This window comes from Notolabrus celidotus, chromosome 17 (genome assembly GCF_009762535.1).
Source record: "Notolabrus celidotus isolate fNotCel1 chromosome 17, fNotCel1.pri, whole genome shotgun sequence".
In the NCBI taxonomy this organism is placed as follows: Eukaryota; Metazoa; Chordata; class Actinopteri; order Labriformes; family Labridae; genus Notolabrus; species Notolabrus celidotus.
Window position 1 is genome coordinate 8196514 of NC_048288.1, and position 22875 is coordinate 8219388.

Genomic DNA, 22875 nt, shown 5'->3' on the forward strand with positions numbered 1-22875 from the left:
TGTGTATGTGTATGTGTGTATGTGTGTGTGTGTGTGTGTGTGTGTGTGTGTGTGTGTGTGTGGATCTGTCCTTTTCCTCTTGAACGTGTGTATGTGAGTGTGTTCATGCTTAAGTCCTTTGCCTCTTGCAGGCTGTGGGATGTAGTGCTACAACAAACAGGGTGGCTTAGAAACAGGAAGATAGAAGAAGAAGAAAAAGAAGTAAGAAGAGAGTGATTTTTCTCCCTTCTATTCCCATGGGCATTGCAGCAGGGCTTTTCACTGGAGTTGCCACATTTCATTTCCTGCTGTGCATATTTGTGTGTGCCTGAATGTGTGTCTGCGCGTTGTCTGTGTGCATGTGTGAACTATGTGAGGGTCTTGCTCCACCGTGGTGATTTATAGCAGTGGGCTCGGGCCCTATCTGTTTTCGATCAGTCTCATGCTTGGCTCTGGCTTCCCTCCAGCGCTCCCCTGGCCCACCGGACGCCGAGTCTGGGTGGGACCCCTCCAAAAAAAGGAAGAAAAAAACTGCCTGGAACCAGCACCACAAACACACTCTCCCCTTCCACTTCTACAGCCTCACTCTTACTCTCCCCTGCACTCTTCTCTCTCGCTGACTGGTTTTCACTTCATGTCTCAGTTTCACAATCACACTCCATCGTTTTTACTTAGTCATTCTCCCTTTCTCTCTTCCTTTGTCTCTTTCTCTCTCTCCATCACATGCAAACATCCTCACAGGAACGCCCACACACAAAGACATCCGAACATGGATTAAGTTCACCGCCGCTTTCATCCCCCTTCGTTCACAGCTGATGTCATGTTGGCTAACACCTTTCGTTTTCTATGTTCGGTTCAGAATGCACAGGCCTGCGATTTCTACTTGCGTAAATTCAAATTAAAGTTGTCATCATGATTGGGAGGGGGGTAGAAATCCTAGCAGTTGTGTCATTGCTGGCATGGGGTAGTTTGTTGTAGTATGAGTAATAAGAGCTGGATTTCATTGCTGTTTCCTTCAGCCTTTCTTCTGCTCCGGAAAGGAATGCAAACTTCATTGTTCACAATGGGAAACACTGTGTGCAGGTTCCCAGAAACCTTAGACAAGATTTAGCGCTTACTCTCTGTCTTTGTATGTGTGTATCTAAGTGTGATGGTAATGTTAACTCAAACAGGAAGCGGCCTGTCAGTCATGCGCTCACTCCAGCGCTCTCTCCCAGCTGTTGGTCCGTACGCACACACAAACAAGAGCACATAGACACACACAGCTGGTCTTCCTGTCTCTGGTGACCTTGGCTGGACTTCGGAGGCTTCGCATGGTTTTCACATCCACTCATCCCCACCTCCTCCTCCTCCATCTGAGCCGGCTCCCAGCTCATCCCTCTCCCTTTAATCCTTCACATCTCTTCTTCTTCTTCTTTCTTGTCTTTTATTCCTCCCACTCACTTTCACTGACCTCAGCCTCAAAGTGAGGAAAGTATTGAACTTCAACCTGTTGGTGTTTCCTGCTTCCACCTGTCACGACCATTTCAGGGCAGTGATGTCAGACTGAAGGAGGCCAATATAAACAAGTGAGATTCATCCAAATGGTCTGGATCGGAACAAAGTCTTGGAAAGCTGTTGTGCTCAGCTGGCGAGAACCGGAGGAAAATCTGGACCGAAAGAAAAGCTGGTCAAAGGTGCTTCAGCCTCTGCAGTCCAAATCACCCAGGATGTTTCCCGGAGCCACTGAAATATTCTCAACGGACCTTTGATCTGAGGCCCAACCTGCTCCCGAGTTCTCTTTGGTCTGCCTTTGAAGAGACCTTATAAGAGAAGCTTGCCCATTAGCTGACGGTGCTGTTTCCCATCACAGATGAAGTCATAGCCGCTCTGTTGATATTGGTGGATGCTCCGTTTGTGTCTCTGTGTTTGTATTTGAGGATGAGAAAGAGAGAGGCCATGTGTGTGTGTTTCCCAGCAGACAGTTTGATAGTGCTCAGAAGCGCCAAACCACATGAAACTGTCATCTACGTTTGGTGATGGTATGCCAGTTTAGAGAGCCAACACGCAAGCTTGTACACACACAAATGGACACAGCTAGTAACACGCACATGCATAAACACACCCTGGCATTGCGTGACAGGGAAATATGTTTGCAAATCATTTCTGTGGTTAACACTGAGAGCTGACTGACCCATCTTTATCTTCTGTCTCCCTTAATGTCCTACCTTTGTTGCTTTCTGCTCTTTTTGAAACCATGTGACCTCCTCTTTTATTCTGATATCATCTCTATTCCCTTTCGTCTTTCCATTTGTTAATATGTTCCTCTTCCGTTCTTCTCGTCTCTGCCTCATCCAGCCCAGAAAGGTCTTCTCCACCTCAGCCCCGACGTCTACCAGGAGATGGAGGCCAGCAGGAAGCAGGGGGGCAGCAGTGCTCCAGGCCCTGGCGGTAACAACAGCGGCTCTGTCAACTACATAACATCCAAAGACATGGGGCCTTGCTCTGCTCCGCTGCCCCCCGGACACCCTCCGTACTACAGCGGCTCCGCCCCCTCACCCAGCCCGACCGCTACCATGGCCAGGGAGCTGCTGCTCAACGGTCAGTCGCCCACAGCTGACGCCTCCCTAAACATGAAGGGGAAGAACCCGAGCTTGGCCTGCGGCGTGTCGGTGCAGCCTGCACAGCAGCTGGACTACCTGGCTCGTATCCAGGGCTTCCAGGTAAGACTTATTTAGAAGTGCATTGATGTTATTACTTTATTTTAATCCTTCCTGCTGGTTGAGATAAGATTTAGATCAACAAGTGGACCGCTGAGGTTGGGAAAATGTAAACAATACAGCAAAGTACATCGATGAACTATGACAGCATCTGTCACAGCTTCACAACAAAGTTCTAACAATATGAATCAATAACAGTGAGCCGAGGTGTTAAGCTATTTATTGATCAATCACTGGCTGAGCTTCATCAGGCAGGTCTGGGTGTTTTATTAAATTTTGACAACATTTACAAGAATAAAAAAAAGAAGAAACCAATCATAACAGAGCAGTAATACAAAATACACATAAAGAGAGAACATGAAACAACACATAGAGTAAAAAACTCCTCTTAGACCCTGGATACACTTGTATGTGAAAACATTTAAAGCTCCCCCTGATTACTTGCCACAGTTTAGGTCAGAAAGCCTTCTTCCTATGTTACCAGATGGGACATGGGCCAAGCTTTAAAACCAAAATATACAACATTTTTCCTTAAAGAAGCTTTCTGTCAGAGCAGTTCGTCCTTGTTTTGCTGATGTATCTACACGTTTCATTTTCAGAGGAGTTTGAATGAGTTACTTTATGACAAATAAAGGGGGATGTGATGTCATGATTGACAGCTCTGTCGACAAATGCGGGCGTTCTTTACCGTAAGAGAGGGAAGGGGTGTTGGCACCAGAGTCATTGAACTGTCCATAACTGTGAGTGTCTGCTTTGAGTTCTGCTTTGTGGTCTGTGACGAGCTGATGGATCTGTGACGTTTAGTCACTCAGCGTGTTTCAGGAACTTGAAGGGGAACTCTAGTTCCGCAGCTCCACCACTCAGATAGCTTCTGCAAACCTTCAAAATATGTCAGCAGTGTGTCAGCACCTGTCTGGGCGGTGTTTTGCCTTCATTTGTTTACCAAGGGAGGAGATGGAGGCCTGTCACGCATATTCATCAATCAAAGTTGAGACACACTTTTATTAGGGATCTTTTTTTACTCCTTGCTTTATATGATGTTGTCATCTGTCGCCTTTCATTACATATAGAATCCTAACTGTGTTTTGAGGCTTTCAGCCTTGTTTAATATTTTGCTAAGATGCACGTTATGATGGAGGATTTCGATTCCAGGAAGGAGAGAGGAGGCTCACCTCCATGAACTAATAATATATGAATAATAATAAATAATCTATAAAATTCATCCTGCAGATTGTAGTTGTCGGTGATCACAGTCTTTCTGAGAAACGTGTTTCCTGCATGTTCTCAGATCTCAGAAATGTGCTGAACAAAGTGAATCTACTTTGGAGATTTACCAGAGCGTCGTCTGAATTGAATGAAGTGATGGCAAATATTGGAAAAAAATTAGTCCTTCCTTTACAAAAGAAATAATTTTTGCCCATCATTCAAAGTTGCTACCTGGATATTCTAGTTAAAGCCTCACATTGAAGGCCTCCGTGCTTAAAGACACATGACGGTAAATGTTTCCAGTTTCACCTTTTCTTCACTCAGGGAATTCAGACTTACATTTTATTTCAACTATCATCAATTTATGTAATAAAATTCCTAACACACACACACACACACACACAGACACACACACACACACACACACACACACACAGAGAGAGAGAGAGAGGTACATGCTTTAGTGACAGGTGTTTTGTGAAGAATCCTGAGAGTAAAATCACTATCCATTTTTCACTGGGGATGAAATTGCACCTGTCTGGTGAAATATTTCTCTACTGTGCACTTGAATCTTGTCAGTTTTTAAGCGCTGGTTTTCAAGATACCATCACTTTCAGAACAACTCAAGCCGGAGCCAAAGCTCACAGGTGTGTCTGTCATTACCTGAGCGGACACACACGACACTGAAACACACTCTGACTTTGCGTACCACATAGAGAGACAGCCCAGTGTCTGTTCTAACCAGTTCCGGCTGCGTACCGTGCCACTGATACCAGCGTCTGTTCATCGAAGCTGCAGATGCTTTTTATCAGTTTGAGTGAAAACATTTTATCTTAACCTGCTGAGGGTTTCTTTGAAAGGCCTTTGTTATTGCTCTGAGCCTTCCTGTGTGTGTGTAACCTGAGAGAGCTCTGCTGCCCGGCCAAGCCCCAAACACACTCGTACATATGCACACACACACGCACGCACGCACGCACGCACGCACGCACGCACGCACGCACGCACGCACGCACGCACACACACACACACACACACACACACACACAGCAGGTTCTGTTTAGGGGAAATGGAAGAGACAGGCTAAGACTGTGTGAAGTTTAAGCCTTTGCTGTTCTCATCCTGCACAGACCACTTGGCATTAATATGAGAAAACTCTGCGTCTGTGTTTTTTAATGATGCAGAGAAATGCACACTGAGGCATCCGTGCACTTGCATGTTTCTGTGTGCGTGTGTGTGTGTGTGTGTGCGTGTGCGTGTGCGTGTGCGTGCGTGTGTGTGTGTGTGTGTGTTCCTTAAGTGAGGAAATCAGGCTGTAATTGAAACTTTCAGACAATATGCATTCTACTGCAGGAATGTTTGGTATCATGTTGGTTTGTAACGTGAACCTCTGCTCGCCATGTTTGCAGACTTATCACAGCTTATTTCTTCCTGTGTGTGTTTGTGATTAAAGCACCAGATTTTAAATGTTACTGTAAAAATTCCACTTGCCTGCTTTTCCACCGGACACCTGATGCTCAGCTTTGTGTCTCACCATCTTTCTCTCCTGAACACTAAAACGAACGGCCCCTCACATCAAATGTTAGATTTTTTAATGTAATTTGATGATAATCTCCCCGCCTGATTAATAACTTTAATTTTGCATTATAACTATGTCATCCAAGTGAGCGGATTACAGTGACTGCCCAATGTTGGATTAAAGGAACTAAATAAGCACTGAGGATATTCTCATAGTGTCTGTTTCATCCACGGAGCAGCACAGACAAAGGCCCGGGCCTACCTGCTAAGCCCTTCATTTGATTTGATTGGAAAATAGCCTCTGGTGGAAGCTCTGACTGGATAAGCAACAGTGTGTTGTACTCACGCCAGCTTGGAGCAAGGATGCTGGCACTTACTTCACTCTGTTTGTGTGTGTGTGTGTGTGTGTGTGAGTAAGTGTGTGTATGTGTGTATTTCCTATTAATTTGGCTGGCGTGTTGTTGGCACGGCGGGTATGTGCGCTGGAAGTAGGGCAAAAACAAAGAAGCAGGAGGTAATAGACAACACATGGACTCAAATGAAGCACCGAGTAAGAGCCACAAAACGGATTCCTCCTTTTTCCGTGTCCTCGTATATCTCCTGTACTCTCTGCGGTTAATTCAAATGACTTAGTCTCACTGCACCTCCATCACGATCCCTCCCTCTAATAAAAAATCTCCTTTTCGCTCCCAACTCTCATTTCTCATGTCATTTGTGAAGTCTCAAGGGTTTGACCCTGGCATTGCAGTCACCAACTTCCCATTTACCCTGCCATCACATCACTTAATAGAGTCGTCACAGTCTGCCACAGCTTCACATTATTAACCGTCGACTCCCTTTAGAGCAAGAACGGAGATTTTTATATAGAAGATCAATGATTGATGGAAGTTTAATGATATTTTCCCATCATATTCAAATTGAGCCGTGATACACACCTGGACTGAGACACATGTCCGGCCTCAGAGCCTTCATATCCTCTGTCAGAGCATCTCACCTGCTTCCCTGAACTTTATTTCAAAGGACCCGCTTGGATGTTGGAGGAAAGAAATGATTATTGGAGAAGCTCTGGCTGTTTGTCCTCTTTGAATGTGGACTGGCAGCGCTGGAGTGAATTAGTGTTTGAGCGGGTTAATGAAGAGGAGGGAAGTGAAAGGGGCTGAGAGAGAAGGGAAGTGTGGATGAAAGAGCAGTGTGTGTGTGTGTGTGTGTGTGTGTGTGTGTGTGTGTGTGTGTGTGTGTGTGTGTGTGTGTGTGTGTGTGTGTGTGTGTGTGTGTGTCATCACATGCTGCTTTTATCTGTGCACTGGTGGACAAATGCAGGGAAGGTATTTATTTTAAATACAGTTACATCAGTAGTCTGTTGTGGTCATCAGATCAACCTGTCATGACATATGTACCAAAGTCTTTAAGACTCATAAGTGAAAAGTTCCACAGTGAAAATGGAGCAGTATTCATTAAACACAGCTTAACACATAGTCTGCGGTTACACAAAGTCAAATGGGTTTGCAGAATGTGAGTAAGGTTAGCATAGCTAGCACCACCAACCTTCAGTCCTCCTTGTAGGTTAATGTCAACATTCCTGTGCTGGTTATTTATTGCTCCAGTTGAGTGTTTATATACCAGTTCACACATCCTAGATACAATTGTAGCTCCATATTTTAGATCAAAATACTGACAAACAGTGAAGTGCAGGACTGTGAGGTGCAAACTCTTAACTGTGCTAGGGATGGGCAATGGTTTTCAAATAGTTGTCCACAGTCGAAGAGTTACTTTTTTTCAAATATTTTCTCATTTTAAAAGTACTATTTTTAACCGTTTTCATCGGTGCCTTGTTGTAATACAGTATTCCCGCCAGACGGTGGCTATAGAGCGTCTTAAAGCAGTTTGCTAACCGCATTAAGTAACAGAAGAAGAAGAAAACATTTGCGACAGCCGCAGTGATTTTCTCCACTACACGGATTTCCAGAGGCTGAGCATGGCTTTAAAATGTAAAGATACATGCCACACTGCGTCACAGAAACACCAACATAATGATTGAGACAGACAGCACCTCGTCCTGCTGCTGGTCAATGCTGCAACCACACAAACGGTCTGTGCATGTTTATATCAGTGTAGTAGAGCAGTATAGCATCATGTCAGTAGTCATTGCCCAGAGCAACAGCCTTGCTTAGTTGCAGATGGCTGTCAAAGAGTTGGGACACAACATACAACCACCTTTTTCAGGCCTAACAATGATTACTAATAAATGAACCAATAGTATTTCTGGTGCTGACTAGCAAGAGTGATGTCATTTTGTGGACTCATACGCATCCCTACTAGAGATTGAGTGGCCAGCCGATCTGTGCCAGGAGCGTCATCAGTGTGGGAGTTTTACACAGTAAAAGAGGAAATAAAGCTTGCAGGTTGCAATACTTGTAAGTCCAGATTAACCTGTGGAGGAACCACTCTGAAAACATTGAAGGTGACATATTATGCAAAATCGACTTTTTAATGGTTCTCTACCTGAAATATGTGTCCCTGGCATGTCTACAAACCCCACCTTTCTGTAAATGTGTGCTGAAACAAGCCGTTTCAGTTTTCAGTGTTTTTGTTACGTCACAACGACATCCGGCCTGTAACAGAAGTCAGAGCTCGGAGCTTGTTCAGCCCGTAGACTGTATAAAATACAACTCAACTCATCCTCCTTTTTTCATTACCTGCACACGTGTGCTAACAAGGGGCTTAGGAGGGAGGCATGCTAGTTGTAGGCTGTCTTAATAAACACAAAGGTCGGTTTTACTCCCCACGTCTGCAGATTTGAAGATCTAGTGGAGGATTTTTATTTGTCATGGAAAAGTGCTAGCGCTAGTTAGCATAGCCACATAGCTACATGTTCGTAGCTGTGTACCAAGACACACGTCGACATACTGACAAATAAAACAACAAGAAACACTAAATCTGTGACCAATCCTTCAGAAAGGTCCTGCTGCCGGCGCCTCTCTGTCAGGATCAGATTCTGGATCAAATTCAGAGGGTTGAAGTAAAGCGGGTCTTTGAGCAGCCGTGTATATTCAGCTAACATGTAAACATTAGCACATCAACGTGCTGGACAGCCAAGGGCACATCCACTTCCTGAGGGGGCGTGGTCAGAGAGCTCATTCTCATTTAAAGGCACAGACACAGAAAACAGCCTGTTCTCAGCAGGGCTGAAAAAGAGGGTTTTTCAGACATGCAAAAATCTGATTTCAAAGTGTTATTTTTTTAGCATAAACTTCAAAGACATGTTTTGGGGACCTCTTAGACCAATATATTTTCGATGAAAAAGAGCATATGTCACCTTTAACATTAACATCACCCCGGTGAATTTGGCAAACTTCAAGAAACTTGCAATAGCAGAGTGTACAGCCAGCCATGAGCCCATTGCTGGAAATCCTGGTGCTGGATGACCAGTCTGCAGAAATCAGTATCAGCAGCTTAGACTCTTTGCAATTTTCTCAGCCAATCCCGATTGCTGATTTTGTATTCGTTGCACTTCTTATCCCGACTCATACACTCTGAAAAGATTTACAGGCCATTACATGTGCATCTCGTCCAATTTCTCTCTCTATTGCTCCCCATTCTTCTCTTATATGTTTGCGTTTGTATATTACGCAGCTACAATTCATGCTGGGATCAAAGAGCCTCACAGTCATTTCTTGTAAACAGGAATACAAAAAGGACGCTGCCATGTGAAAACCTGAATCATGGAGCTTTAAGCTCGACTGTTACAGCAAAACCCATGTGTGTATAAATTTGAGAGACATCGCCTTTTATTTCAAATCAAATTAACTTTTTATTCGTGAGAGGAAAAATGTTTTATTTAACCTCTTAAGAGTTCTCACTCTGAACCATGTCCTCTATAAAAAACGCCTGATTTGGCGGATGAATTGGATGCCGTCACTCCAAGTTTGGCTTCTCTTCTATATATAGATGAACACTGTTAAAGCATAAGTGCTTAAAAACAGTGACACAGAACAGTAAGCATGCATCTCATTATTTTTCTTGCAACTAATACAACAAGCCATATTCCTGAGTAACTGGCAGGTTCAGTGAATGTAGCACCAGCATGAAGCAGGAATTACACCCCTCTTGAGGTTGTTCTGTTCGTGTAAATGGAAAATATGACAGAACCACTTTGTGTATTGTGGTGGAGATCGAGAGCAGCCAATCGTGTCTTGATGACCTGCATGAAGCATAACATCATAGATTAGTTTTATTGTTTTTTTTACATGTTTGTGTGGCTGACATGTACAGAGTGTGAAATTAAAGGTGCACCGTGAGAAGTAGTAAAACATGACTCATCAGACTTTTACACAGGTCAGATGTTAACTTTTAATGACACCGGATATTGCAGCGTTACAGAAATTCTTAATATCCTCCTGCACGTGGCCGTCAAAGGTCAGGATACTGTACTCTGACAATCCAGGTTGTGTCTGGGAGAGTTGAATGGTATCTACTGTATCTATCAGCTCAGTCCACCTGCTAAACCCAAACGCAATAAGACAGCAGAGATAGCAATCAGCTGAGTTATGTTATCTCCCCGTGACGGGCTTAACTCTGGAGATGGATTTAGAGAAAAGGGAGGGCCAACACTCTTCGCCGTGCTGGAATCACAACTTCTATGTTGGAAATCCTGTGTTAATGAAAACACTATCCTTGGCGGGTGGCTGGTGTTGAAATCTATGCAACACAGTTCCCAGGATTTCTCACACATTCTGGTTGTTTGCTCTTCTCCCTCTCTCCGCTTCCTTCTTTGGCTGTGTCAGAAAACCACTTCAAATGGTGCCGACTACACCTTCCACCCTGCCTGGCACTCTATTTTCTCCCCCTTATCCTTTTTTTCAGTTCTCTCCTGATCTCCGTGGCTGACTCTCATCTCTCTGTATCAACATCAAACGGCTGATTTTGAAGAAACGTTCAAAGACTTCAACAGTTTGTTTCCAACTTCCATGTCATCGTCTCATTCCTCTACTCTCTGTTTACTCAAGGATTTGCTTTAGAAAATACATTTCGGGATGGCTAATCCCACCAAGTTTGATTTCTGCGGCAGGGTGATGGCTTCCAGCTGTGCTCTGCGGCATATTTGTGTGAAGAGCGATCTTCGAAAACAAGTTTTGTCGGTGGTATAAATCAGGCCGTGAATGCTGTGCTGGCTCAGCGCGCAGTCTCTTTGCTTACATGGTGGCCCTCTGTGTGCGTGTCGGTGCGTGTGTCTGTGTCTGTGTGTGTTTGGCAAAACTGAGTGATGATGTTCTTTCACCACAATCAAGCCCATTTGCAAACCCTTAAATCAAATACCCTGAAGTGCCAGCACAGCAAATTGCAAATTTGAATATGCAGCATAATCTGTTTAGCGTGCCTTTGTTCTCTGTAGTCTGATAGGATTGATCATATTTCATGTTATTCTCAACACTAAGCAGTAATAGCAGCTGGGTGCCAGCACAGGCCCAGAGTGAGGAGATGGGGAGGTGGAGGGTGTGTTAACATGGCGCTTTGTTTGAAATCCAAACAGTTAGCTTTATTACAGCAGTCCCACACTTGTTATATTAAACATTGGTAGCTGTGGACACAGCTAGCCTGGATCTGTCTGAAGGTAAACTAATCCACAGAGCTCCCCAACATCCACCAAAAGACCAACTTAAAAATGTTTCTGCTCCCGCAAAGAAAGAGTCCCTCATAACACAAAGCTCCAGACTTACTTCTTTACATCACTGCCATGAAATAGAGCTTCAATCGTCTTATCATCTGTAGCCAGTCATCGTCAGTGAGCAGTGGCAGAGGGAGGAAAAACAAAATCTAGAACTGATTCTAACAGAATAAATCCCTTTTGTGTAGTGAATAATGACCAATCAATATAAACTAATTTACACCTAACTTTATTTATATAGCACCATTAAAAGCAAATGTTAACTAAGTGCTTTGACATAAAAAACATGGCAGGATTCAAATGACAAAATAAACTTTTAACAGAGAGAGAACAAATTCTATCGATTCAAAAACAAAATACAGCACAAAAAGTTCAAAAGAATAATCACAAATTAAACTGAATGAAGTGATGAGACAGTATAACAATGATTTATTGGTCCAGTGTTTTTTCAAAAAAATTAAATAAGTAAATAAATAAAGGCATGAAAGGACATAAAAAGGATTTAAGAAGATGACATCACATCAGAGAAAATAAAAAAGATAGATTAAGAACATTAAAATAACAAATGAAGAAAGAAATAATTAAAAACAAAAAATAATAAAATGAAATAAAAAACAATTTATTTGTTAAATAGAATAAATAAATATAAATAAAAATCAGTTAAAAGGATGAAGTCACTCAAAAGCAAATCTTTAAAAGATGTCACTGACTCTGCGGGGCTCTGATGGAGAAAGCTTGATCCCCTTTGGATTTGAGACCTCGGCTTTGGAACGACAAAAAGGGCCCCACCTGAGGATCAGCATTTCTGCAATGTAGCTTGCAGTGTACAACCAGTGGTAATAGACAGTAGAACTCAAAACAAAGTGTTCAGTCTTAAAAAGTATGAAGATATCTTTTGGTTTATCAGTTTACACTTGGCTCAGTGGCCGGTTTTCTCTTCAGAGTAAGGTTGACGGTTCGATCTCAGCTCTTGTAGTTCACATGTTGAAGAGTCCTTAGGCAGGACACAGAACCCAACATTTTACTCCGCTGAGGTTGAAACCTTCTTGCTGTCTGCATCTTAAAAGAATCGGTCACATCGTGCTCTTACCAATCGTTTTAACGTTCATTCTTCTGTCTGTATCTATCACTGGATCAGTTTCTCCTTAAACAGTGAAGTCTCTTGTTCAGCACCAAGAAACGACCTCCTGACAGAAACCCAGAGCGTTTGTTAGCAATAGTTTAGTTTGCTTAAAGTTAGCATTCATCGGCTAATGCTAATCAAACTGCTTAGTTAACATGGTGTTATTATAAAGCGCTAGTATGCTGGCATTAGCTTGCACCACTGGAGCTTTGTTCAGACACTGAGCAGACAGATGGATGGCGTTATCTCTCAAACTCAGATTCAAACACAGCACAATGTACGTAGCGCTCTGCAGCTTTCAATCAAGAAGTCACCTTATTGTTGTTTTTGACCTGATGTAACTCACACCAAACAAAGTGTGTTCCTGGAAGAAAGGATCAGCTGCTTCCTAAATTCAGTGCACACCTGCTGAAATACCTGAGTGTTGAGAAGAAGGAGAGAGTGAGCAGGTGAGACTGATGCAGTCTGTCCTCTACACTACCATGCAAACATTAGCTGTGTCATTTAGTGTCATTTTAAACATGATTTCTGCAGGATCTTTGTGCACATTTAGTTCCACACTTGTTGGAATGACTGAGATCTTCTGATCTCTCAGAATGACAGACTTCTCTCAGATTCAAAAAGTTTTGTCAGAAAATATTGGATTAACGTGTCCCTTGCCACCCGTGTACGAATGTTTGTGTGAATGTATAAGCGTTAAATAAGCACAATCCATTAACCTTTGTTCTTTCTTTGTGTTTTTGTTGACACAATAGAGTCTCTGATTTAAAGGATGACTTTAGAATGTGCAGGTCTTTGTTTTATGTCTTTAAACATGCCTTTCTCTTGAAAATCTATGAAGTTCTAAATAAAGAGTTGCCTTACTTAGAACTTTCCTCATTCACATTCACGTAAGTGTTCCCTGCTGATTGGGGCAAAGCGCTCTCAGAGTTTTGGAGTAGCAGCTTTGTTTGCCCTTAACCTCCTGCCATTAGGAGAAGTTAGAGGTATATTAACAGTGTGCTTTAAACACTCTTGACCCCTGAAGTTCCCACTGAAGTGGCTCAGCCTGGACCTCTAATTGCTTCTCACCAACAATGACAGCATTCCTGGGCTGAGAGGCCGTGTTTATTTTAGTCAAATCAAAGTTATTCCCGTGCTCCTTGACTCTCCGCAGCCAGCACCACGTTTAGTCGGGAATCAAGCTCTAAGTCTTGAAGTGCTCGTGGCTTTTACTTGAATAACATGACAACATACTTAATACGTATTTGTTTTTTCTGTTACCTTGGCAGCATTGCGTAACACAGTCCCAGAGCTCCAGAGTGCCATTTGCATTTTTGTCCATTGTTTATTTGTTTGTTCTGTTTTGGGTGTGCACATACATAATTGTGCACGCAACATAAATTTGAGCATGGCTGCATGAGTGCTACGAGTCTGATTGCTTTTTAGTTTGTGCATGTTCATGTTTGTTCGAATGAAGAGGAGCATTTGAAGACGAGCCATCGAGCTTTAGAAGCCAGATGTCAAAGGTCGTTCCACATTAGTGCCGCCGATCAATCGCAGGCCTTGCGTAACTCTCCCGCTCCTTTGTCTGTAAAGGAAGTGGATTAGAGGCTGTTTTCTGAGCGGGGACCTGGGATGATTAGTTCGGCCTGTTTAGAATGCATGCACTCACAGATGCATACAAACAGGCACTCAAAACAGACGGCCTGGATGGGAGGATAGACGGTTTGTTTTCGAGATGCTCGTTATTTCCGTTTCTGCCAAATCATGGCAAATGAGATGATGCCTCGATGTTCTTTGATGCTCGCGCATCAGGCAACTTTCTTTCCTGCCTGCAGGTCAGAGTTGCTGGAAGATCTCCTCAATAATCAGAACTTTGACTATTTCATCAACAAGCCACCAACAGAGTAAGACCTCCACGTCACTTTTGGTGATAGGCCAAATGTGTTGTTTTATCCTGAGTTTGGCTGATGGCTGGAGCAGGTCTTGTTTATAGAAGTCGCATGCGATATATCAATTCATATTAGAGACCGAAGACAGTGGTTTTCCAGATCCGGCTCAAGGTCTTAAAGAGGCTGATGAAGATGCACTTTAGCACAAAAGGAAACAAGAATAAGAGTCGAGAGTTATGCTAACAGCTCTACGAACTGAGTACTAGCATCATCACACTGTAAGGCTTGGTGTTACCGTTACTACATGTTGATGTTAGACAGGTGTAACTCTAACCATCTTGATTTAGCATTATAGCATGCTAATGTATTTAAAACATTACAATGTAAGGTTGAGGCTGATGGGAAATTAAGGTTTGCAGGTGTTTCCAGACATTTGAAAGCTAGTCTTTTGTACCAGGCTGTAAACATGTTTATTTCTGCTGTAAAGATCGTCTTTTTTGAATTTGTGTGTATGTGGTTTCCGGTACTTCCAGAGCCAGCCTCAGGCGGACACTCGATGAACTGCAGTTTTTAACACTTCCACATCAGCTGCAATTCTCACGGCCGGAGGTTGCCGCTTGGTAGAAACACTCAAAGAACTTAAAATAACACAACGCTTTGTAGGAATTACACAATATGGACATGTTGATGGATTAAGACCAGCAAATTAACAGCAACCACTCCCCTGAATAGACGGTAGATATCCATCTTCAGGACGGGGAGCTGATCAAAGGAAAATGTCTATTTCTGTGCTTAGACCTGAAAAGGAGAGGGGGTAGAGCCACAATAACATCTCTTTTGCTGGTGTCACACAGCTGTTCTGATGAAATCTGTAGATGCATGTAAACACCAAACTGATTAAATCACACGCCTTGTAAACACTTGAACAGATATCAATCAGAATGAAGGGATATTGTCCGTGTAGACGTGTCTGGAAAATGTAAACACAATCTGTCACCGCATCAGAAGTGAATCTCTTTGTCTGACAGTGACCCCTTGACAGCAGTGTCGGGCAAACATAATTACAATAATAATGAATAAATCTTGTTGCTGATGGTCTTGTTTGTGTTTTTAGGTCGTATAAAAACATCAGTGTGAAAGCTCCTCACTGTACCTTTAAGGAGGATCGTCATAGCTTTGATAGTTTACTCCCTGATCAATCAGTTTCTCTCTCCACAAACGTTGTTCCTGTAAAGGTTTTAAAGCTACTAAATGTTGTTATTTCTATTATCTATAATGTTGTTGTTTTTGTTACATCAGCTATATTGAATAGATATACTGAACTCTCACGGTCAAAAATACTTAGTAACTTGAATTTCCATCAACTTAACAAACACTGCTGTGAATCCACACTCTCAGACAATGGGAGAAGTTTGAAACTATTGGAAATCTGATATATTCAACCAGATCTCTCTTTCCTTTGTGTGGCTGAGAGAGAGCGTCTGTTTCCTCCTGCACCATCAATGGGCCTCACCGTCGGCTGGGGTCCTGACAGCTCGCGATAGATGAACCGAACAAGAGTGCCCTCCGATCAGACACCGTGATTACACAATACATCACCAATCACAGGCCTCTGTGCAGCCTCAACGAGCCAGCGTATCAGACAATCACACGAGATTCAGATCTGGTTCTCCCCTCCACAGCACAAAGTCCATCCTGCACTCCTTCACACATTCTGAAAACTATAGAATCAGTTTTGTTTCCAGATACTTTTACGTGTTTTGAAACATCTGGAGTAAGTTCCTGTTTCCAAACAATTATAATCTCTCCCCCGAAAAAGACCCCACTTAGTTTTTTTCCACTCTTCTTTCTTTCTTTCTCCTTAATGTCGAAGTCTGGAGAATTTATTAGGGATTAACTTGTCAGAGAAGGCTTTTTCCACGGCTCACTTTACTACATTCATCATTCATACACATAACAGATAGCATTCCACAATTTATCGCTGTGGGCCCATCTCCTCAGAAGCAGGTGTGTGTGAGTGTGTGTGCACGTGCATGTCTGTATGTGCATATATGTGCATATCTTTTCATGCACGTGTTCATATCTCCCGTGTGCGTAGGTTATGAAAGAGCTGCTTCTTAGTGGGCAGACATCGATGTGTCTGGCCGGCTGCAGCACACACTCTTTTCCACATATGATCATAACTCATTCAGAGAGGAGAAAGAGACACACACACCTTGCTCTGGAAGCTTTCAGTCACAGATCATATACTGCTGGGCCTGTGTGTAGGTGTGTGTGTGTGGGTACATGCACACACGGAGACTTTTTGTGTGATGTAACACACATTTTCTGCTGATTACAAGAATGTTCTGATCTTAAACGTCCGACAAAAAACAACAGACGAATCAATAACCACCATGTATGTAATGAAACACAGACAGACATGAACGTACTTCAGTGCAGTGAGCTGCAAAAAAGAGAAAGAAAGATTTATGCATAAGATTGGTATTTATACATTTATAAAAAAAATTTAATTCAACGTGAATAGAAAATTAAGATATCTTCTCACCATGTCTGATGGCTTTGAGGTTTAATGTACACTTCCTCTCAAAAACGTCAAACACATCCAGTTGCCTTTTTGGATCACCACGAGCCACACAGGGGCAGCTGTGGCTCAGTGGGCAAAGTCGGTCGTCTATCAATCGGAAGGTTGGCGGTTCGATCCCAGCTCCAGCAGTCACATGCCAAAGTGTCCTTGATCAAGACACTGAACCCCAAATTGCTCCCTCTGTTGTTTAGAGTGTGTGAATGTGTACAAATGAGATTAGCTAATACTGATGGTCCCTCACTACATAGCAGCCTCTGCCATCAGTGAGTGAATGGGTATGAATGGGTGAATGTGACGAGTAGTGTAAAAGTGCTTTGAGTGGTCAGAAAGATTAGAAAAGCACTTGATAAGTACAAATCCATTTACCATTAAAATAAATAAAATAAAACAAAGACTGGAGAATGACTGTCAGCAAATGGTCAGTACCGAGTTCTAAGACGGCGATTGAAGCAATTTAAAACAATGGTGGCAGCATGATGTAACTTGCTGATTGGGCGACTGTTGTGGAGCTGCAAACAGAAAAACAAGCGAAATCATCCAAGTAAGACTGGGCAATAATTTGATAACAATAATTATCGTGATGTAATTTTTCTTGATATAAATATATCAAATGTTCGATAAAAGATTTATATATTTGAACCTGCTAATACACCCCCTAAAGGAGAAGATGCTAATGTAAACCAAGTTGCCAAACAACATTAAAGAAGAATATGACTCTACAAACAAAAACTTCACTAAAATCTCATCTTACACAAAAGACCTGCTTCCTGTTAGCACCGTCAAAACAGAAAACTAAATCCCAGACACAAGCCAACAAACGGTTTGGTATCTTCAACTTTCACTCAGGTGCAAAAATCTGCCTTTAAATTGAAATGAAAGAATGATTTTATATTTATCGTGACAATTATCGATATCGACTGATATGAAAAATGTTATCGTGATAACATCTTTTTCAATATTGCCCAGCTCTACATCCAAGCCCGATACGTTATGGTGTCAAATTGTTGCATTGACCTGCTTGCCTCTTCTTTACCAGTTTCAGTACTGGTATTTCTACCTCTATGTGTTGATGCAAAGTCACCTGGCTCCTCAACTTCACATCTCCTGTGGATGTTATTTGTCCTGATCCTGTCCTCTTCCTGCTCTCTTTAACTTCTAACATAGTTAAAAGCTTGTGGTCCACCGTATACTCATGAAATTACATTTTCTTCCTCTTTACTGTCAACACTGGCGTTTAGAACCATATTTATGATGTTGAACATTAACGGGGACTCCATTATGCTACGTCACATCTTGTTGAAGTTGCACTTTAAGGTAACATGTTCTGTATCAGATTGGTGTTTAGACTGGTGTTCATACTGACACAGGTACTGTATTTCAGGTGATGGTAGAGGTGTTTAAGAGACTGGTATCTGCATCAGAGCGGGGCGTTTTGAACTGATGCTTCGTCCTTTGTCTCTCTGCATCAATCAAATCTATCTCCTCTCTTAGTTCTGTCAGCTATTTGTGCCGTTCATCAAGATGCCTGCAGCTGTCCTGGGCATAAGTAGGCCAGGCCAACACATGCACACGCACTCAAGACATACACATGCAAATACATACGCGTGCACGGAGCAAGAGCCAGTGAGAAGTAGGGCAGACAAGCAGGCAGCGTTACCAGAGCCCTTGGATCAGAGGAGCAGCCTGTCCCAGAGGAGCATCATGTCATAACAGTCCTGATTGCACAGCTTTTAGGAATGCCTGCAGTGTTAACCTCTCAATGATGAGGGGTCGCCCAGTGATGTCATCGCCACCCCCTCAGATGCCCCCCTCCAGTTGTACACACGCACACACACACACACACACACACACACACACACACACACACACACACACACACACACACACACACACACACACACACACACACACACACACACACACATTCTTACGTTCATCCTTTCCACTGCCATCTCTGTGTGGTGTGGGGTAATTGTCCACAAATGCTCTGTGGTGGCAATTAGACATGCAAGATTGACTCTCCAGCCGACCACTTCCCACTGCAAACTGGAGATGCTTCAGTTCACTTGTCTTTTGTGCTTTGACTGATCTTTTCCTGTATTTACTTTATGGGGTAACTCAGTTTTCCCACCTTTGCCCTCTGCTCCAGGTGCAGTACAGCGATGCCCAGAGCGGTAAGGATTTCGTGACCTATCTGACCCTCTCCCCTGTGCAAATGACTTTCCACGGCACCGGGAGCACCCTCCAAGCCAGCCATGACCAGGTATATATATATGTGTGTGTGTGTGTACATGTGGGTTTATGAGAGGAGGGTGCGTGTCACAACTTTTACAAGTACAAATACTTGTAGAAGATAGTTCTTGAAGATAAAATATTACAGATTAAAGATGAGAGAGAAAGCTTGGGTTAAGACAGATAATAAACAGATGACTGCTGCACGAAGCTGGCTGCACAGATCTCACACAGTTTGAGGGTTGGCACATCCGTCACTTACATAATGTTTATGTTGGTTGCAGTGGGTGACCCATCGCAACTTTGATGATACAAAACATCAGCAACTTTAGAAGTTCTGGAATATAATAAATCATATACTTATGTTGTGCATTTCCTCACCATTTCTCACCTTGAACTCACCTGCTCTCTGTTCATTATCTCGCTTGTACCTGGCCATCACACACACAAACAAGCTGACACCAAATATTCATTTAAAGATGATTTATTTCTACAACTTAGATCGAATTCCACTATCGGTAACGCCTCTATGGTATCAGATTATTATCAGCCTCCATGTGGGATGATTAACATTAAACTGAACATTTGAATTCACGGTCGAGTTCAAACACGATCTTGCTTATTTTTCATCTGTCTCTGTGATGTTGACATTTCTGTCCTCATTCGGCTTTCCTTCTTCTCTTTGACGTTGACTCACCTTTAAACATAAATGAGTCAAACGTCTCAGCTTTGAACATTGTTGTTATCTCTACCTCTTCTGGTTTCAGTGATTTTGTAGAGATCAGCAGCTTAAAGATGCTCTCTCCAGCTCTGGATCACAGGAAACGATGTTGCTCCATTTCTCCCTCTCAGAGATGATTGGGGTCCAGTAGCTCCTCAGGCTGCTCTCACATCTGTGCCTGCTAACTTTCATTATTTCTCCACTCTCAAGACCAGCCTGAGACCACACTAACGTTTTTACCACAGTGTCAACAGGCAGAGGGGGAATGTGACAGAATTCTTTATGTGGATTAAATCGTGTTCTATCAGGTCCTCCCTGATGTCACTTTTATTGCTGAGAAGTAATCATCATTGTTTGGGGTTTAATTCAATCAGAATTATTTCACACAGCTGGATAAACAGTAAGAGAGCACAATAGTAAACGTGGATGAACTTAGAATAAGCATCTAATGTAAATACTGTATCGAAGAATCCCACCTAGAGAGATTTTCAGGATCCAGGACTTGTGATAACTTGAGTAGAAATATAACAGCCCATGTAATTTTGTGTTATATAACATTAATAATAGTTATATATCTGCACAATCAGCCATAACAATATGACCTCCTGTCTCATCTAATCTAATCTAATCAATCAATCAATCAATCAGTCAAATAGTCAATCAATCAATTAATCTTTATTTATATAGCACCAAATCACAACAAACGTTATCTCCAGACAGAGCAGGTCTAGACCGTACTCTATGTTATATTATTAATAAAGACCCAACATCAAGACAGGATAAGATCCAGTCCCATCTTACAGACAGGACTCAGTCTGATCTCATCTTAATCCACCATGAGCAGAGCACTTTGCAGCATTTAGCAAGTTACAGTGGCAAGGACAAACTTCCTTTAACAGGCAGAAACCTCCAACAGGACCAGACTCATGTTAGACACACATCTGCTGAGACTGGGTTGGAGAGAGGGATAGAGGGAGATGAAGAGAGAGAGATGATAATGATGAGACGGATAGTAGTAGTTGTAGTAACTGTTGCAGCTGGAGTCAGGAACGTCCACAGCAGCAGGCCTTCTATGGCAGCAACTCATGCCGCCCAATAATGGTGATGATGGTGGAGCACTGGGATGCATTATAATAAACAGTGTTCTTGATACATTGATGAGGAGAGCTATGTATTTACACTACAAGTCAAAAGTTTGGTAACAGCTTCTCATTCAAAGGTTTTAATTTATTTTAATAATTGTAAACACTGTAGATTAATACTGATGACATCAAAACTGTGAAAGAACATAGATGAAATTATTGAATGAACAAAAAAGTGTTAAACAAAGCAGAATTTGTTTTATAATTTAGATTCTGTAAAGTAGCCCCCTTTTTCCTTCATGCCAGCTTTGCACACTCTTGGTATTCTCTCAGTCTGCTTCATGAAGTGGTCTCCTGGAATGGTTTCTAATTAACATGAGCCTTGTCAAGAGTTCATTTGTAGAATGACTTGCCTTCTTAATGTGTTTGAGACCATCAGTTGTGTTGTTCAGAGAGTTAGTACACAATGCTCTATTTGACTACTGTTGTAATCCAGATTATTGCAAAACCAGATTATTTCATAGTTTTGATGTCTTCAGTATTAATCTACAATGTGGAAAATAATTAAAATAAATAAAAACGGCTCCTTTAATTCATCAAAAGTCATTCAAAATATTTGAGGAACATAAAGTCACTGAGTCATTAAATGCTGCAGTTTATTCCCCTGCAGGTTCTCTTTGAACAGATATGCCCACATGTCTGCTCTTTACATCCTGCTGATCATGGTGAAGTGAGGAGCAGCTTATACGGTGCACTGTATGTAGGGCATATTATGGCCTTTGACTAACAGAGAAGCCTCTGCTCTGTTGCTGTAAATACATCATGAGGGCGTCAGAAGCACCTGTGATATCATTTTTCTGTACTTATCCTGACAGGCCCGTCTTAAACCAACACACAGACACCAGTTTTGATTTTCAATCCATCAAAGTTAACCCCATCTTAAAATCAGAAGCAGCACCTCCACTCCTTTTGGCGCTCCCCCCTGCCCCCCTGGTTTTCTCACACACTCGCCGTATTCAGAAGGAGGCTCTTTGTCTTGTGTTGCCCAAGCAGAAAACCAGTTGCTTACATTCTATCATCTAAACATAGGACGCCCCTTTTATTCAGCGGTCTTCAAAGCTTTAATAAAGAGCCGTCCGGGCCCTGAATGGGACAGCTGACAGGGGGCTAGTGTCGCCACAGCTAGCTGAGAGCCAAGCCAATATAGGGCAGGCAGGTTTGCGTCCTCAGGACCTGTTGTTGCCAGGAGCACTGGGGCATGACCGACTGTTAGAGAGGGCCTTTCTTTTTCTGTTCTCAGTACAGTGAGGAGCACGGCCACAAAGGGAGCACCTAACAATAAGGGGTCACACTCAGAAGCCCCCAAACCCCAACACTTGCTGAACAAAGTAGGCCTCAGGGGGTCACACATGTTGTGGACGGTGGACACTAGAGCCTGTGAGGATGGGAGCGTTATTGACACACTTACAGGACCAGCAGAGATACCTGTGAGTCAATACAGGAGATTTATTGGGCCCTCTGGTATCTCGTCTTTACAGTCAGATCCACATGTTTTCTGTACCACCTGTTGACCTTGGCACCCATGCACACTCTCAAACACACCTTCCACTTTGATCTGTGCAGTTAGACACTGTTCATCTGATAAGAGGGAGCAGCAGAGCTCTTGGCTTAGGAGCACGTCTCTGTTTTTTTACCCTCATATCTAAATCTGTGATGACTGGTATGAATCTCTAGGAATCCCCTGCTATGTTATCTGCTCGGTCTTGGAGGTTTAAGGTCAGGTAAACCAGGCCGTGATATCAAGGAGAACTTTGATATTTCCCATGAGGTGGGGGTTGGGACATATGGTTCCTGAAGGGACGCTGACAGTTCAGAGGAGGAGCAAACGTAAAAAGGTTAACAAAGTAGCCTCCTGAACTCCCTCTCTCGTTGCTCTTTGTTTTCTTTTGTGTGCTATCTCAGTTAAAAATGACCTCTGGTTATCCTGTCACAGACATTTGATCAGGAAAGTGTCACCCTCCTGTTGTCTCTCTTCGCCAGCAGACACATTGCTGTCCAAAAGTGGAAAGTTATCATGGTCCCACTCCCCGTTTGAATGACACAGTAGACTTAGTGCTGCTGATGTCTTCAAAAAAGGTCTCAGACCCCTCTTGATAGTCTGTCAGCCATGTCCAAGACATCAAATCAGCACT

The 22875-nt window shown here is 42.7% G+C and overlaps 1 protein-coding gene across 1 annotated transcript in view; it reads left to right on the plus strand.

Annotated features, from left to right (window-relative positions):
• stau2 (staufen double-stranded RNA binding protein 2) overlaps positions 1-22875 on the plus strand; it is a 135403-nt gene that overhangs the window by 78717 nt on the left and 33811 nt on the right. The window contains exons 12-13 of the mRNA XM_034706321.1: positions 2317-2681; positions 18798-18911. Coding sequence (XP_034562212.1) covers positions 2317-2681; positions 18798-18911 — 479 coding nt within the window. The remainder of the gene's footprint in view (positions 1-2316; positions 2682-18797; positions 18912-22875) is intronic.